The sequence below is a fragment of the Elephantulus edwardii genome, unplaced genomic scaffold, assembly GCF_000299155.1.
Source record: "Elephantulus edwardii isolate Elephantulus edwardi_28Jun2011 unplaced genomic scaffold, EleEdw1.0 scaffold00061, whole genome shotgun sequence".
Classification (NCBI taxonomy): domain Eukaryota; kingdom Metazoa; phylum Chordata; class Mammalia; order Macroscelidea; family Macroscelididae; genus Elephantulus; species Elephantulus edwardii.
In genome coordinates this window covers 15,570,546-15,590,038 of record NW_006399811.1, presented here as the reverse complement: position 1 = coordinate 15,590,038, position 19,493 = coordinate 15,570,546, and the positions used below count along the sequence as shown (strand labels likewise).

At 41.2% G+C, this 19,493-nt stretch overlaps 2 protein-coding genes across 2 annotated transcripts in view; one reads left to right on the top strand and one right to left on the bottom strand.

Moving 5' to 3' along the window:
* Window positions 1–19,493, bottom strand: part of RGL1 (ral guanine nucleotide dissociation stimulator-like 1) — a 439,254-nt gene that overhangs the window by 402,061 nt on the left and 17,700 nt on the right. The window lies entirely within an intron of this gene.
* APOBEC4 (apolipoprotein B mRNA editing enzyme, catalytic polypeptide-like 4 (putative)) lies at window positions 14,814–15,905 on the top strand. The gene has a single exon (XM_006887785.1). It carries the CDS (start codon window positions 14,814–14,816, stop codon window positions 15,903–15,905), a length of 1,092 nt encoding a protein of 363 aa, XP_006887847.1.

The window sequence follows — 19,493 nt, the reverse complement described above, 5'->3', positions numbered from 1 at the left end:
ACAGCATGGTACTGGTACAATGACAGACATATAGACCAATGGAACAGAATTGAGAACACAGAAATTAACCTAAGTTTGGCTAACATTGAGAAGAAGGGAGTCACAGAGCACTTAATTGTGCTCATGCAGAACCTACACCTTGACCAAGAGGTTGTTGTGCAAACAGAGCAGTAGAATACTATAAGGTTTAAAATTGAAAAGGGAGTGTGTCAGGGTTGTTTTCTCTCTCCATATCTATTAAATCTGTATGCTGAGCAAATTGTCTGAGAAGCTGGACTCTACGAAGAAGAATGTGGCATCAGGATTGGAGAGAGACTCATCAATAATCTGCATTATATGCAGGTAACACAACCTTGCTTGCTGAAAGTGAGGAAAACTTGAAGCACTTGTTGTAGAAGAGCAAGGAATGCAGCCTTTGGTATGGATTGAATCTCAATGTCAAGAAAACAAAGATTCTTACCACAGGACCAATAGACAACATCATGATGGATGGAGAGGAGATTGAAACTGTCAACAGCTTCATCTTGCTTGGGTCCACAATTAACACCCTTGGTACCAGAAATCAGAAAATAAAGAAGCACATTGCACTGAAAAAGTCTGCATTTAGGGAACTCTTCAAATTATTGAGGAGTAATGATGTTAGTTTGAGGACTAAGGTGCATCTGATTCAGGCCATAGTCTTTCTGATCATTTGCTATGCATCTAAGAGCTGAACGATAAATAAGGATGACAGAAAAAGAATCTTTGAGCTATGGTGTTGAAAAAGAGCACTGAACATCCCATAGATGGCCAAGAGAACAAACAGGTATGTCTTAGGGTGCAGCCAAAGTGCTCTCTGGATGCAAGAATGATGAGGCTTTGCCTCACATACTTTGGACATGTTGCTAGGGGGGGCTTGGAGAAGGACATAATGCTGGGAAGAGGGAATGGTTGGTGAAGGAAAGGAAGACCCTCCACCAGGTATTACTGACACAATGACTGCCATAATGGGCTTTTGTGTGCTGGGAAGTGTGAGGATGGCACAGCACAGAACAGGGTTCAGATATTTTGTTAATAGGGTCACTATGCATCGTACTTGACTTAACGGTACCTAACAACCACTACCTAAGGTCAACTAGGAATCAAAAAGGAAACAAAATCTATAAAATGGGGAAATGACAACCTCTTCAACAGGCAATGCTGGCAAAATTGGATTGCTACCTGCTGACAGCTGAAGCAGGATCCATACTTTATACTAAATATGCAAAAATCAACTCAGGGGGGCCCATAAAGATAATTAAAAAATGGGAACAAGCTTAGGCCTACCCTATGGTATAAAGAGGATGAAAAACACAGCCAGAAATATACAGCCAGGAAAGGATTATCATCAATGAATGGGACTTTGTAAAGATTAATTCCCTGTGTGCATAAAAACCTTTTTCCAAGGGAGATCTGGTGGCCTAGTGGCAAAAAGCTGCACTGCAATGCCAAAGACATGCAGTTCAAATCTGCCAGATGCTCTGCTGGAGAAGGAGGGGAAATCTCCTCCTGTATCAGTCTGATCCAATTCGATGGTATACAACCAGAAAAATAAACAAAACAAAAAACAACTTATTCCAAGAGCTTGAAAAGAAAACTTACTGACTGGGGAAAAAACGTTTGGCAATGCCATCTCAAACAAGGGTCTCATAACTAAAATTTACAGAATCCTACAGGTTCTCCACAAGGAAAAGACTGATAACTCAATTACCAAACGGGCAAAAGATATGAAAAGACCTTTCACAGAGGAAGACATTCGATGGTCAACAGTCAGTTTGGTGTGTCCTCAAAAAGCTGAACATAGAGATTCCATACGGCTCCAGTTTTTCCACTGCTAGAAATATGTCCGCAAGGAAAACAGAACCGAGACACAAACAGAGATTTGTATATCAATGTTCATAGCTGGTTCATTCATAATAGTAAAAACATGGAAACAGCCCAAATGTCCATCAGCAAACAACTGGATTGAGAAATTGTGGTATATTTACATGATGGAATACTATGCAGCACTCAGGAGAAATGTTTTTTGAAAAACACTACATAGCTATAGAGCATTATGGTGAGCAAACTAACTCAAGCACTTAAGGGCAAATACTGCATAAAACCATTATTGTAAAATCAGAAGGATACAAGATGTATATAAATTTTCCAAGAGAGAAGGGGAAGGGGCAGGGGGCCTAAGTGTGGGGAGGGGGCAGGAGGCGTGAGGGTGAGGAGGGGCAGGGTTCCTGAGGGTGGGGAGGGGGCAAGGGACCTGAGGGTGAGGAGGGTGGAGGAATCATTGAGTTGCAGAGTTAGTGGCTGAAGGAAGGGAGTGAAGGAATTAGGAAAAAAGCAGAGTAAAGTTGAAAAGAAGTGTTAATAGGGGACATAGATCGATGGTGATTAATTTTATAAGACACAATGTATGGGAATGATTTTAAGAAACACAATGGGAATTTAAAAAATTAAAAACCAAACAAAAAAGTATCAGGGTATGTTGGTTTGGAAACTTAAACTGCTCCTTCACCACAGGTAGTTTGAAGCTTATAAAATCTCCAGAAGTCAAGCTAACTCCACACTTCCTCACAATGCGTTTAAGGAGTCACCTTTGATTCTAAACATTTAGCGTTGTTTGCATAGGGTAACTTGGCAAATCAACATGAGGGAATTCTGAAAGAAAGTCTGTGCTGTTTACAAATTAAGAGAAATCCAATAGAGTTGGGACTGTGCTGCCACCCTGTGGTCATTTTATTAATGACCACAAGCAAGGAGATTAAGTTTTTTGGTCTCTCTGTCCTCTCAATCCAGTATTTACCTTATCCATATTATTTCCCTATTGAACTATGAAAAATCTATTGTATCCTCTGATCTTGATTCCAAATCGGTTTTTGTTATTCAAGAACTTTTTCCTGGGTATTTTTAAACTGCTGCATGAGATTGAGTAATAGTTAGTCAAAGTGTCAACTAAGCCACTACAAAAGGATTTGTTGTTGTTATTGTTGTTACCATCAAGTTGGAAACGACCCATAGCTAACCTTTCAGCAGGTTTTCAAAGGCAGTAAATCACTCTGGGATTGCAGTGCAGCTTCTTTCACTAGGCTCTAGTGGCCTAATGGCAAGTAGCTGCACTGCAACCCCAAAGGTATATGGTCCAAATCCGGCAGCCGCTCCACGGGAGAAGGATGGGTAACCTCCTGTACAGTTAACTCCCTCCGAAAACCCATTGGAGGGTCAGCTATGAGTCGGTTGCAACTTGAATACAAACAACAACAAAAAGGAATTAGTTAGGTAATTAATCAGGTACAGTCTATTAAACTAACTTTTTTAAAAAGAAAAATTCTTTTCTCTCCTACCACTCCATTGATAAGGCTGTCTTATATTCAGCAACTAGCTCCACACAAGTTATCTTATGTACAGCCCAAATCAGTTGCCAGGCATAATTATCAAATAATATCACACACTAGCAAAATCCTCCTGAAATCACCCAGAAACAACTGGAACAGTACATTGACAGAACTACTAGAAATACAGGCTGGGTTTAGAAGAGGTCATGGCACTAGAGTCATTATTGCCAATGTTAGATGAATCTTGGCAGAAAGCAAAGTACCAGAGAAATGTCTGTGTTTCACTGATTATGCAAAGGCATTTGACTGTTGTATCACAACAAATTGTGGCTAACCTTGAGGCAAATGAGAGTCCCAGAATACTTGATTGCGCTTATGTAAAACTATACTTGGACCAAGAAGCTGTCCTCAGAATATAGTGAGGAAACACTGCATGGTTCAAAATCATAAAAGGAGTGTGTCAGGGATGCATTCTGTCCCCATACCTTTTCAATCTATATGCAAAACAGATAATTTGGGAAGCAGAGCTTTATGAGGAAGAATGTGGATTGGAAGTAGCCTCACCAACAATCTACGTTATGCAAATGACACAACCTTGCTTGCTAAAACTGAAGACCTGAAGTGCTTGCCGCAGAAGGTCAAGGACTGTAGTCATCAATAAGTATTGAAGCTCAACATCAAGAAGACAAAGATTCTCACCACGGGGCCAGCTGGTAGCACCATGATAGATGGAGAAGAGACTGAGGTTGTTCACAAATTATAGCTTATTCGGCTCCACAATCAACACTCTTTATTCTCCCCCCCTTCCCCCCCCTTTTGTTTAACACTCTTAACACCAGCAGTAAGGAAATCAAAACATTAATTGTATTGGGAAAATCTGCTCTCCAGTGTGCTGACGAGCAGCAATGTCAGTTTAGAGACTCCAGTGCACCTAATCTGGGCCATGGTCTTTGCAATTGCTTACTATGCATCAGAGAGCTGGACAATGACTAAGGATGACAGAAGAAGAATCGATGCCTTCCAATTGTGGTGCTAGAGAAGAAAACAAATAGATCTGTCTTGGAGAGGGTGAAACTAAGTTCCTCCTTGGAGGCTAGGATTTTGAAGCTCCGTCTCGCATATTTTGGGCACATGGCCAGGAGAAATCAGTCCTTGGAGAAGGACATCATGCTTGGAAGGGTGGAGGGAGAGTGCAGGAGAGGAAGGCCCTGGAGGAGGTGGATTGATACAATGACTGCGACAGCTGGGGTTGTTGTGTCAGAATTAGACAGGCTCAGGACAGGGCAGAGTTCAGAGCTGCTATACATAGGGTCATTATGGCTTGCAGGCAACTCGATGGCACATAACAGCAACAACAATCTTATTGAAGAGCCTTTAAACATGTAGATCATTGTAGCAGAGTTTGACCTTTGTCAAATATTTTTGCTGTAATCTTGTAATACTTTATAATAGCAAGACTGCATCACAGCACAGCTGAGTGAAGATGAAACATGTCAGGTTAACAAAGGCAGACAGAAAGAAGAAAGGAGTCTGTTTGGAAAGTTTGACAGTTTTCTCCCTTCCTGGGAGAAGTGTCAACAATCAGAATTCTAAGCAGGAGCCATGGTGAAGGCTCTTCACTTCCTTTGACAAAATTCAACCACAAAAGTTAGTCTGTGCAATCTAAATGGAGATTTGCAAAGTAGACTTTCCACTGGGGTTTTCCTATATGTAAAAGACACTTACCTTTAAACAATGGTGGTGACCTGACTTTCCAATTTCAAGATCACCCTAAAGCAAAACTTGTCAGTACTCTAGAGGATCAAGGATTATCTTCCCTATTTCACTGGCTTTCGCCTACTTTAGGGTAACATCTACTGAGTAGCTAATCCACCACTGATGGTGATGAGATATGAGATAATCCGATGGGAAATGATGGGACTATTTTCTGTCTTTTCTTCCCATCAGTAAAACCTCCAAGATCACTATAGATCACTAGTACTTTCTGATCCGTTGCTTTCAAGTCAATGCCAACTGAGAGTCAACTCTCACCACATGTGGATACCCAATCCACACAGTTTCAATGGCTAATTCTGGGGAAGTGGATTTTCAGACAAGTTTTTCAAGGTACCTCTAGATGGACACAAACTTCCAAGTTTTTTATGAATAGTCACACATACTAACCATTTGCCCCACTGAGGGAATCTAATACTTTCTCTCAAAATTCACTAAAATTGCTTTTGATCAGACTTTATAGAAAAATTTTTTTTCAAATGGAGTATTCTTTATTAGAGTGAAATAACAGATGAACTACAAGGATCATAAATTTACCAAGTTGAGAGAGGGCATAAAAGTGGAAGCAAGAAGCGGGAACTGGGCATGTCAGTGGCAAGTACTGGAAAAGGGATGCTGAGAACATGCCTGAGAACTCATGAAGAAAACAGAACTGGAACATCACTAGCTGGGGAGTCAATGAATATACCTGAGGTCTGTTGAAGACAGAGAGCGCTTTGGTGATCTGTTTCTGGGGAGCTGGGCTGCTAATGCAAAACATGACTCTTCTGGGGCAGAATCCACCACAGGTTCTGAGGGAGAAAGATGGGCAATGTTATCTTGTGCAATTTATAGTCTCCAAAAACCTACTGGAGGTTCCGCCAAGAGTCAGCTCTGACTTGACAGCAGTGAGTGAGTGAGTGAGTGAGTGAGTTTTTTAAAGATAGAGATCTTCATAAAATATCGGATCACGAAGGAGCCCCTAAAGGAAATAAAGACTGCTGTTCTTGAGGAGAATAAAAATGTCACTGAAAAACAAGTCAAGAACGGTGATGCTGTATGAAGGCGGAGGTGTTACTTCTATGACTCTTGATGAGTTATTCTGAAAACACTACAGCCCTGACAGCATCGTAATCAAGTGCTCAACAGCTAAAAGATCAATGGTTCAAATCTATCATGTACTTCACAGAAAAAAGGTAAAGCAGTCCCCATAAAAATTCCAAACTAAACCAAATCCATTGCCATCAAGTGCATTCTGACTCAAGCAACCCTACAGCACAGAGGAGAACTGTCTCATTGGGGTTCAATGGCTTAAAGGATACAGACCCAGATTACCCTATATTTCTCCCCCCACGGCTAATTCAAACCAGCAACTTTTCACTTAGCAACCTAGAGTTCAACCACAGAGACACCAAGGTTCCTTCTGCAAAGAATGCAGCCTTGGGAATCCTATGGGGCAGTTTTACTCTGTCCTGTGGTTCACCAACAGTCAGAATTTGACGCTGCAGCAGTGGGTCTCATGGCGTCTGAACACACCAGTGGCTCCACGGGAGTAAAGATCTGGCTCTCTGCTCCTCTAAAGACCACTGCCCAGGAAACCCCAGGGGGCAGTGCCACTCTCTCCAATAGGGTTGCTATGAGTCAGAATCCACACAACAGCAAGCGGCATAGACTGAAGAACTTGGGGCGGTAACTGATGGAAAGATTACTTTTTAAATGTATAATGATTTATTATCTCTGGTTTGTGTATTTAATTAGGATTGCATAATGACTAACTTGTGCTCTTCTTTTTTTAATAAATGGATAGCCTCTTAATGTATATTCTTCCAAACTACCTGAGGAAGAAGAATGAGATGACTGAGCATGAGTGCAAACAGGGAATCACCACCTTCAACTGGTAGACTGTTCTAGGAGATAGAGTGAGCAGGGTCTCTCTCACTCTCTCACTCTCTCTCTCTCTCTCATTGCTGCCAAGTCAAAACCAACACACAGCAGACTTACCAGCGGGTTTGCAGAGATAGTAAATGACACAGGGGGCAAGTGCCCATCTTTCTCCCATAGACTGACTGGTGGTTTTGAAACACTGGCCTTTGTGTTGGCAATTCAACTTTGTACTGACTGTACCACCAGAGCTCCCTGGAGTGGGGTAGGGAGAGTGAATGAAAATCACTCACTCACTCAGAATCAAGTGGGAACCAATTTTTAGCTGACCCTCTGGCAGGTTTCCAAGATATCTCTCTCTCTCTCTCTCTCTCTCTCTAACACACACACACACACACACACATTGCCCATCTCTGTCCCTTGGAGATGCTGGTGGATTCAAACCATCAGAGAGGCACAGCCCTTCAGTTAGCAGCACAACGTCCTACTTCCCATGCCGCTCAGAATGTGGGCATGAAGAAAGGAGACAAATAACGCTCCCATCACTCACAAAGAAAGGGCCACAGCTTATCTTAGACTGAAGGCTAAACTTAGACAAAGAACAACTCTTAGATTGGAAGTAACCACATACATACCAGTAGTAAGAGCCTCCCAGGATATTTCTGAGAGAAACTGTTCCACACCATGTCTGGACAAAATGGAGAGCAAATGGGAATCATGCTTGGAAAGGTAGAGGTTTGGTGAGAGGAAGACAGCCAATGAGAGGGATTGACACAGTGACTGCAGCAATGGGCTCAAGTGCGTCAGAGATGATGAGGACGGCAAACGGTAGGCCTGAGTTCAGGTCTGTTATTCATAGGGTCGCTATGAATCGTACTCCACGGCACCTAACAACAACCACCCCTGCTCGAGTCAAGTGTGCTGCTCCCCTCACAGTGAGGGGGCTCACTCCTTAAAGACAAGGAGACATCTTAGTGCTTCCACCAACAGCACATCCAACAAATTCTGTCCACACACAAAAGACTGGCACATCTAGACCAGAACAAGCCCCATATAGAGAGCCTTAGAATTTCATTTTCACAGCCAGGGAGAGAAAAACCCCAACACTATCACTTAAACACTCAGACATTAAGCCTTCATCCTGACTGGGATATGCATTCATGTGTATTTTCATCTTTGGAACAGGTGGTTTGAAATGCAAATAAAGTACAAAGTGTCAGCGCTGTATCCTAGCAGTAGCTACTTTGCAAACGTTACCATGGCACCAGTTCAACAGTGTTTTCAGAGGGAGCCACACCTCAGCTAGGGCTTTCTAACTTGGGACAGAGAGGTTCAAAGAAACTGAAAGACACAAACTGTGAAAGTGTCCTGACCTGAGATATGAGGTGGATTTTCACAGAGCAGCCGCCCGCCCTCCAATGCCACTTGAAAGAAGCAGGGCATAGAACTTAAAAGGGCAGCAAAGGAAATGGCCCATTTCCTCACACCTGGAATGCGATCCAAGCTTGGAGACAAGAAGATGGTAATTATAACCACCAGCATTTGTTTTTAGCTGCTAACAGATTGTGCACAGATTGTGAAGGGCAAGCTCCACTCTGCAATTGCTCCAGAGCAAACTGCTTTAGCAGTTCTCACGGAATTCTCTTCAGTGGGTAAGAGTGGATGGTCCCCATGGTCTTGTTCTTTTAGGTTAAAATATGGAGGGCTGAGCCATAGCCTGAGGCCAGGGACTGCTCACAATTGGATGTAGGAGACTTTTTTAAGAATGTCAATAAAATTCTGCTCTGTGGCAAGCAATATGCATTTTCTAAGTACAGAGAGGTAGGGAAAGGATTAGGAGGTGGGGACATAGGCTGCTGGGGAAACAAGTATTAGCCAACATGGCTTGCGAACCAATCAAGCTAATATCCAAGGAAGACGCAGAGCGAAGTAGGGAGCAGGAAAGCGCAGGTACCTAACTATTTTGTTAACACCACAAGACAGGCTGTCATAAATGAGATAGATATTGATGATGGTTTTGTTACGTATTATTGAGTCAACACCAACTAACAGCTGACAAAAAATTGCATGTGATGAAACTGCCCACCTTTCCCCCAGAGCAGCTGGTGGAATAAAACCAAGTGTCTTTGGTTGGCTGCACAACTCCTTACCACTAAGCCACTAGGTTGAAAAACGTGACTTTATCAGAGCTCAAGAGTTGGAAGAGAGAGGTTCTTCTTCAAATAAGTGTGATCAAAAACCAAAGAAGGAAGTCATTGGTTGACACTGAAAAGTCATTTAAGAGTGGGGTTCCCAGCTCCTTTCATTCCCTAGTGTCTGAGTTACCATCTGCTGCTATAATCAGATGGTGCTATAGCAGCCAGTCACACGTGAATGGCTTTAACAAACAGAAACTTATTTATTCTCTTACAGTCTAAGAGGCTAGACATCCAAATTGAGGGTGCCAGTTCTAGGAAAGGGTCCCCTTTCCATTGGTTCTGGGGGGAAGGGCCTTGTTTCCCTTAAGCACCGGTAGCCCTTGCATTTCTTAGAGAAGGCCCTGTGGGCCTTCCTAGGTGTCAAGGAACTTTATAGCAAAGAGACCTGAGTACAGAAGGATGCTCTCCTCTCCTGTAATTTCTTCTTGATGGGACTGGGGTCCCCCCACCTTGGGTTGTTTTCCTCTCCCTTTCGTCTCTTATGAGGTAGAAGCTGTTACAGATGGACCTAGGAAAACCCCTTTAGGGATCAAGGCTGTGATGGATTAAGAAGTATTGCAAAGCACCATTAATCCTTTTACAACCATTTAGTTTATCAAATCATTACATGGTTTTAAGGGAGCTCTGATGGCCTCGTGGCAAGAAGCTGCACTGTAATCCTGAAGGTGAATGGTTCAAATCCACCAGATGCTCCACTGGAGGAGGGGTAATATCCTCCTGTGCCAGTGGACCTGACTCATTGATACAGAACAAGAAAAAAATAAAAATTATTACATGGTTTCCATACTGTATCATTCCAGGTGTGTATTTGGGAAAGACGCAATTCAATCTAAAACATGTATCAAGACCACTGGTCTCCACGATCTCCTTAAATACAGTAATTGTTCACCATTCTCAAGTAAAAGAACCATGGAAGCGAGGATGCAAAGAAAGGGATATCGAGTCTGTGGCTTCCCTTTTTATCCTGTTGGAGAAGTTTTTGGATGTGCATAGGGATTTTAAAAAAAGCAAGTCCCATTCATCTATTTTATCCTCTCCTAGTTGTAGGTTTTTCAGAATGCTTGGAAGACTATTTATGTTGTGGATTAGGGCTTTTAGGGTTCTTTCTAGCTTTTCTCTAATGAAGTTTATAGTCCTTGGTTTTAGTCCTACATGGGGGCTGGAGGGAAGCTAAGAAAAGAGATTAATAATGTTCATGGCATTGAAACAGATGAGGAAGAGAACTGTATAAAAGGAATATATTATTGGCATGACAAGAGTTCAGAATAAGAGCTGCACAGTAAAGTGGTCTGGGGGAGGGGCGGACTGTATAACAATGAAAGAATTTTTTTCCCCAAAGAAAAAAGTGATCTGGTGGGGGAGGGGAGGCAGGGAAAAATGTGCAACAATGAACGACTGGAAACCCAAGTTCTTTATAACTTTCATTAAAATTTCAATTAAAAAAAGGATATTGAAGAGAACCAATCAAAAGTTTCATCTTAGTATCTTTATCATGAAAGATGGAAACTTTTGTTTCCCAAGGAAGTGATTCTGGTACTATTCCCCAGGAAAGGACCAATTCCCCGAGGAAAAAGCTATAAAAGAACTAGGAAGATTAAGGGCAAGAAATTATTTGCATCATGATACATTTGCCTCAGGGGAAAATAGAAACAAAACCCCAATGATATGGTAGCGATTAGAAGAAAGTTGAAATTGGATGAGGTTGTGATGCCCAGAGTTACCACAAATGCAAAGGCCACTGAATAATGGTGACGTGAAGAAAGTTATATTCAAGGAGGTCTGGTGGCCTAGTGGTTAAGAATCTGTGCTGCAGTTCCAAAGGCATGTGGTACGACTCCACCAGCTGTTCTGTGGGACAAAGATGTGCAATCTCCTCCTGTGCAACTATTTGCCTCTGAAAACCCACTGAAGGGTCAGCTATGGGTCAGTTCTGACTTGACAGTACACAACAACAATATACTTTGGGTATATGTAAAATATTTTCTGCTCAGGACTGTATAATATAGCGTAGGGGAACTGCCCCAGCTTAGATATCAGGCTATATCAAATACACTAGTAATTAGCTTTTGAGGAAGTCAGAAGTTCATAAAAGTGCTTCCACATGAAACAACAATCAAATAAAACACCTTTTGCCATTTAAGACATCAGAGTCCCACAGAGTCTCCAATTCTGCAGAGCTTTACAGAGGCAGAAGGCCACACTTTTCTCCAATAGAGTGGCTGACAGATTCAAACCGCTGACCTTTCAGTTGCTTAACAGCATAGAACTTAACCACCATGTGACCAGGGATCCTGCTTCCATGTGAAAGGTGACAATAAACACTTATGAAATGGTAAATTACATTTAGAAAAGTGAAAAACATTCTTTGCGACACAATATCACAATATTACTAAATTTTGGTTATCTCTTTTCATGTTTTCATGATTGTATTTATTTACTATTTGGTGGATTAAGATGTTAAATGTGAAAAATGAAACCATCAAATAGAAAAAATATGGCAGGAGAAAATATAATGATATTGGTGTGCCTCTCCAGGAAACAGCTTAATCAAGTTTGGCCCAATAACACAAATTATAGTCATCTTGACTAAAGAAAAGAATCAGAGGAGTGATTTATTTACAAAAATGTTCATCCAAGTGTTAATTATAACAACTAAGATGAAGAAAGAATCAGAATGTGAATGTTACATAATAAAATACAAATTGTTTTATTATGGATTATTTTTATTGTTGGGTATTATTTGGTTTTTTTTAAATATTAACCTGGGAAGTTTCCACAATATAATAGAAAAAGAAAGCTCTAAAATATGATGCAATTTACATGATGTCTAAGATGGTAGAAACACGGGAAGGAATCATGAAAGTAACCATGAGCTGGAGTCAATTCCATGGCAACTACCAACAAAAGTTTTGCAGCTTCTGTAACAAGCACTAACCACCCTGAGGAGAATACTTCTCAGAATAATTAACCACACAGAACAGAATGGGCATTGTTTGACCCACATGAAAGCTCAGGAAACTAAAAAGGGCAGGAAAGGAGGGCAAATGGGGGCAAGGATTTGTGGAAGCAAGAGCGAAAGGTACATTGAACAAATTACCACTAATGTCACAAAACGTGCAAAACGGAACTGTTAAATTGTTTGACCCACATGAAAGCTCAGGAAACTAAAAAGGGCAGGAAAGGAGGGCAAATGGGGGCAAGGATTTGTGGAAGCAAGAGCGAAAGGTACATTGAACAAATTACCACTAATGTCACAAAACGTGCAAAACGGAACTGTTAAATGGAAAACTAATTTGCTTTGTAAATCTTCATTCAAGCAACAATAATTTTTCAAAATACCCTGATAATATCACCCACTCAAAGATCGATGAATGAGCATCCATTACTCGAAGAATAGTGGAGTGACACCTCTCCAAGAAGTTCGTATCACTAAGCAGAATAGATTCTATGACCATCTTCCCAAAAGAATAATCAATCACCTTTAGATTTCTGCCAGGATGGGCTCACCAAGTTGTGCCAAGAAATCTGGAGAACAACCACTTGGCCAACTGACTGGAAGAGATCTATATTTGTTCCCATTCCAAAGAAAGGTGACCCAACTGAGTGTGGAAACTACAGAACAGTGTCATTGATTTCACATGCAAGCAAGATTCTACTGAAGATCATCCAAAAACTATTAGAACAGCACATCAGCAGAGAACTGCCGGGAAGTCCAGGCTGGGTTTAGAAGGGGTCGTGCTACTAGGGATATTGTTGCTAATGTTAGATGGATCTTGGCTGAAAGCAGAGAATACCAGAAGAATGTCTATCTGTGTTTCATTGATTATGCAAAGGCATTTGACTGTGTGGATCATAACAAACTGTGGCTGACTCTGAGAAGAATGGGAATCCCAGAACATTTAATTGTGCTAATACGAAACCTATACTTGGACCAAGAGGCAGTAGTCAGAACAGAGCAGGGTAACACTGCATGGTTCAAAATTGAGAAGGGTGTACGCCAGGGATGCATCCTGTCTCCATACCTTTTCAACATGTATGCAGAGCAGATTATCCGAGAGGCTGGGCTCTATGAGGAGAATTGTGGCATCAGGATTGGTGGAAGGTCTATTAACAATCTCCGTTATGCAGATGACACAACCCTGCTTGCTGAAACTGAGGAGGACCTCATGCACTTGCTGCGAAGGGTCAAGGACTGCAGCCTTCAGTATGGACTAAGTCTCAATGTCAAGAAGACAAAGATTCTCGCCACTGGACCAATTAGCAGCGTCAGGATGGATGACAAAGAGATTGAGAGTGTTCACAGCTTCAGTTTGCTCGGCTCCACAGTCAACACTCTTGGTACCAGCAGTCAGGAAATCAAAAAGCGTATCACGATGGGAAAGTCTGCTGTTAGGGACCTCTCAAAGGTACTCAGGAGCAACAGTGTCTCTCTGGAGACTAAGGTGCGCCTGATACAGGCCATGGTCTTTGCAATCGTTTATTATGCATCAGAGAGTTGGACAATGACTAGGGAGGACAGAAGGAGAGTGGATGCTTTTGAGCTGTGGTGCTGGAGAAGGGTACTGAATGTACCATGGACTGCCAGGAAAACAAACAGATTCATCTTGGAGAGGATTAAACCAAGCTACTCCTTGGAGGCAAGGATTCTGGGGCTTCGTCTGACATACTTTGGACATGTTGCCAGGAGGGACGGGTCCTTGGAGAGGGACATCATGCTTGGGAGGGTGGAGGGACAGCGCAGGAGGGGAAGACCCTCTATGAGATGGATTGACTCGGTGACTGGGGTAATCGGGATGGGTGTGTCAGAGGTGGTGCAGTTGGCGCAGGATAGAGCAGGGTTTAGGGCTGTTGTGCATAGGGTCGCTATGAGTTGGAAACGACTCGACGGCACATAACAACAACAACAACAACAACATTCTGAGAAACAGCTGATTTTAAATCAAAGCACACGCAACCTCTCAATACCTATTAGATACCATCATAGTTAGAGAAAGGATAAAAAAAAACCCATTATGAACAAAATAAAAAGCACACATTTATTTCGTTGGATTCTCCATAAGCAGGAAGCATCTAGATCATCCGGGGATTCAGAGCAGTACTACTAATAAGAGCTTCTTGGGTCCTAACTATATGTGAAGTACATAAGGAATCTTTTCTTAATTATTCACTCTTTTAAATCTTCAAAACATCCTATGAAATAGGTGCCCTTATTATCCTAACTTTATGCATGAGCAAACTGAGACGTTCAGTCATTAAATAACCTAACTTGTCTGAGGCCCCACATAGCTAGTAAGTGGCAGAGTTCAAATTTACAATTTGCTTCTAAACGCTACTATTAATGTTTGTTCTATTGTCCTGCAGTTTACAAAAGTGGTAAAATTCTTCTGCTTTTGTTTACTCCCTATGTACAAGAGCCTCAATAAAGAAAAAATAAATGCCCAACTTCCTGAACTATAGCTGCTACTTTCTTTTATAATTTGACATTTTTATAATGCTACTGTAGTTACTGTGCTATTTCCTTTAAAGGATGATATAACAAGAAATTAATGCATTGTCTTTAATTTTTTTCTGCATGGTTTTATATATAATGTCTCTCCCCCTTTTTTAGGGTTTCAACTAGAAGACAATACAACTGGAAATGGAGCCCTTATATGAAGAATACCTGGCAAACAGTGGAACAATAGTGAAACCTTACTACTGGCTTACCTTCAATCTAGATTGTCCTAATTGCCCATACCATATTCGAACAGGTGAAGAAGCAAGAATTTCCTACATGGAATTTTATCACACTTTTGGATTCCCTTATGGGCCAATCCATGCTCTAACAAAGCACCTCATATTTTATGAACTAAAAACTGCTTCTGGCAGCCTGGTGCAAAAAGGGCATGCTAGCAATTGCACTGGGAACCAGATTCACCCAGAATCAATGCTATTTGAGACAAAAGGTTATCTTGACTCTGCCTTATACAACAACAGCAGCATCAGGCATATCATTCTGTATTCCAACAATTCTCCTTGTAACGAAGCTAGCCACTGCTGCATCAGCAAAATGTATAATTTCCTGATGATGTATCCAGACATCACTCTTAGCATTTACTTTTCTCAGTTCTATCATACTGGGATTGACTTTCCCGTTTCAGTGTGGAACCGGGAAGCTCTCCGGAGCTTGGCCAGCTTGTGGCCCCGGGTCATCTTGAGTCCAATAAGTGGTGGAATGTGGCATTTTCTCCTCAATAACTTTGTGAGTGGTGTTTCAGGAGCAGCCCTTTTCCAGCCCATCTTACCTGGAAGAGCACGAGCTGACAGGCACAATGCACATGAGATCAATGCTATCACAGGAGTGAAGCCTTATTTCACTGATGTTCTTTCCCAGACAGAAGAGACTCGAGATGTAAAAGCTCAGTCAGCCTTAGAGCACCACCCCTCAAAAAATGTCTTCCCCAGATACTCTTTCCAACTGACAAAGGGACAACTACAACCCAACCTAACCCCAGGCCCCAGGATTCCTGTCATCTTCGTGCTGGTGCCTTACAGAGACCTACCACCAATCCATGTGGATCCAAACCCATATAAACCCAGAAACGTTGTAAAGCACTTAAATATGCCTCAAATGTCATTTCCAGAAACCACAGACCTTGGAAGCCCTCCCACTGGAAGGCCAGTGGAAATCACAGGACGACTCCTTATTACCAAAGAGGCAGAAGACAAGACCAAGACAGGGGTAAAATAAATCTCCATCTCTACAGCCTGAGATCAAATACAAATCTAGAAGCTTTCTCTCTTAGGCCTGAACAAAGATGGATATAAGTCAATGCACTAAAAGCAAAACCTAAAATATTTCAATTATTATAAAGTGATACTATTCTTTTTTAAAAAAATTTATTTTTTAAACATTTCTTTGTTGCACATTTTCTTCCTTCCCTTCCCCAGCCCACCAAACAATGCACACCTTGATCCAGATTGTTGTCATATGTATAACGCCTAATCATGTATTCCTTTCAGACACTTCTTCCTGTCATCAAATCTAATGCAGCGTTCCTTATCTATCCACTCTTTTCCCATTCTCTGTCCACCCCAACCCTGTCTGTCCTATTTTATAACAGTAGTGTCCTTGTGTGACTTAAATATTTCACTCAGTATAATGTCCTCCTGTCTCCCACATGTTGTGTAATGCTTTATGAGTTAGCTGTTTTTCAATGCAAGATAATATTTTATTGTGAGAATATACCATAGTTTTTCTACTCATTTGTTGATGGGCATTTAATTTGCTGCTTTGCTATTGTGAATAACACAGCAATAACCATGGTTTTGCATACATCTGTTTGAGTCATGGCTCTAGTTTCATTAGGATATATTCCCAGTAGTGGAATTGCTGGGTCAAATTGTACATTGATTCTAACTTTTTGAGAAAGTGTTAGACTGCCTTCCATAGTGGCTGTACCCTTTTACACTCTTACCAACAGTGAATAAGAATTCTAATTTCTCTACAACCTCACCAGCATTTGCTGCTTGCTGTCCTGCTGAACTTTTGCTATTGTTGCTGGGGTGAGATGATATCTCATAGTTGTTTTGATTTGTAAAGTGATGCTATTCTTAACCTCATCTAAAATGTCCCCATAAGCAACTTGATCTCTCCCCTTCACTTTCAGGTTGACTATATCAAATTGAGTCCATTAGTACATTGCTAATATTCTCTTGCAGAAAGCTAATTTTATTTTCCTAGTCTAACCACATTATTTTTCTACTCTTTTAAAAATAAGCCCATGAACTAAATAGCTTCCTAAATTGGTATCAGCACAAAAATTTACTGTAATATTGGAAAACTGCCTGAAGATACTGACATTAAGTGTTGTTTGCAAAAGCAAACCCAGTGATTTTCCATTCATTGTTAATTGTGGACAAAAGATTTTAGGCAGCCCTTTTTCTCTAAAGTGATTCAAAATAGTTTTGTGTAGGGGGGAAAGCTCTTCTGCTAATTGATATTATATAGCTACAGAATTGATTCTGAAATCTAGCTACCCACTCAGCTGGATCTTTACAAGCTCAGTCCTTCCCCGCCCCCCCCCGCCCCCCGCTTTCTTCTTCTTCTTGTGTACCATGGAGTTGGATCCGACTGACACAGGAGGAGATTGCCCTCCTTCTCCAGTAGAGCATCTAGTGGACTTGAACCGCACGTCTTCAGGATTGCAGCCCAGCTTCTCACCACTAGGCCACCAGAGCTCCATTTTGGTCCTTTTTGTGTGTGTAAGCAGATGATGGGAGCAGAATGATATCAGAAACTTTCAAGGACTCTCTCCATCATATACCTACCAGATTCAAGCCACTATGACGAATCTTTAGGACTCCTCTCCTTTACCTTCTTGTTGCCTTGTCTCATCAGCAAGACCACAGGAGCTATAGGGCAAGTACTCTCTCCCTCTTTATTTTACAAAATTTAGGAAAAGTAGTCAAATGCCTACTTAACCATCCTTCAGTACCTATTGCTTCTTGTAGCATCCATTCCATCTCCTTTTCATGGAACTTACCAAGGCATAGTTTTTTTCTGAAAGCATAATTAATTTTTTAAGTATCTATTTTTCAGATCCCTTCCTGTCCAACAATTCCTATCTGCACCTTCACTTAAAATCTTGTCCAAAGCATAATTCTGACTAACCCTCTACACACACGAACATACTTTTGTTATGCTATATTAATCACATTTGCTGTCTCATTTCCCTATTGGAAATAAGTATATATCCATTATAAGAAATTAGACATTCACTTTATTATTAAAAATGTTAATGTCACCAAAGTAATCCTAAGCTATTAAGATAGGTTTGCTATTAGAAGGGTGGGGGAAATTAACACACATACTGCTCCCTAACTCAAAGAAAGAAAAAAAGACTACAGCATCAATCAAGCTACAAAGAATTCAGTTAAAAATAGAGTAAAAAATAAAAGATGAACTTATATTTCAAGTGTAAACCTGGATATCGGTAGTATATAAGAGATATGTTGCCAAAACTATGGGAAAGAACTGTGATTAAAGTAAACATGAATATAAATATTAAAAGAAATCTCTGTTACCAGTCTATAGATATTATAGAATTATTCAAATATATTTTGTATAAAGCGATTCCTTTTTTTAAAGTGTGTGTGTGTGTGCGCGCGCCATCAAATCAGATCTGACTGGTGGTACAGGAGGAGATTGCCCCTCCTTCTTCTACAGAGCATTTAGTGGATTTGAACTGCATGTCTCTGGCATTGCAGTGCAGCTGCTTGCCACTATACCAGCAGAGCTCCCTCAAGTGATTCTTTTTTAAGGTACTTTTAAAATATTATTTAATCATATGTCTATTTCTAACCATAATAAAACAGATCTAATTAGGTGCCACAAAAATCTTCCACCAAAATGGTAAAGAAAACTACAAAAGTGAGTTACAAGTCAGGCAAGAAATAGAGTTAGAAACATAGTTTGAAATCAGATTTCAAATATTTCAAATGTGTATCTTTCAAATATACGAGGGTATCAATAGTATATAACATACAGAAATGTTGCCAACAAATGTTGTTTTATGTTAAGTACCCATGAAGTTCAACAATCTGTGTTATGCAGATTACACAACCCTGCTTGCTGAAACTGAGAAGGACCTGAAATACCTGTTGCAGAGGGTCAAGGACTGCACCCTCCAATATGGATTGAGGCTCAATGTCAAGAAGACAAAGATTCTCACAACTGGACCAACTGGCAGCATCAGGATGGATGGTGAAGGGATTGAGATTATTCCCAACTTGAGTTTGCTTGGCTCCACAGTCAGCACTCTTGGCACCAGTAGCCAGGAAATGAAAAGGCGCATTGCCATGGGAAAGTCTGCTGTTGGGTTCTCACCTAAGTTCTGAAGAACAATGGTGTCTCTCTGGAACCTAAGGTGCGTCTGATACAGGCCATGGTCTTTGCAATCACTTGTTATGCATCAGAGAGTTGGACAATGACCAAGGAGGATAGAAGGAAAATTGATGCCTTTGAGCTGTGGTGCTGGAGAAGAATATTGAGAGTACCATGGACTGCTAGGAAAACAAACAGATTCATCCTAGAAAGGGCTAAACCGGGTGGCTCTTTGGAGGCAAGGATTCTGAGGCTCTGTCTAACATACTTTGGACATGTTGTAAGGAGAGACTGGTCCTTGGAGAAGGACATCATGCTTGGGAGGGTGGAGGGACAGCGCAGGAGGGGAAGGCCCTCTAGGAGGTGGACTGATTCAGTGACTGGGTTAATCGGGATAGGTGTGTCAGAGACAGTGCGATTGGCACAGGACAGAGCAGAGTTTAGGGCTGCTGT

Excerpts from the sequence above, each read along its gene's own strand:
- APOBEC4 (XM_006887785.1), top strand. The coding sequence starts at position 14,814 with ATGGAGCCCTTATATGAAGAATACCTGGCAAACAGTGGAACAATAGTG.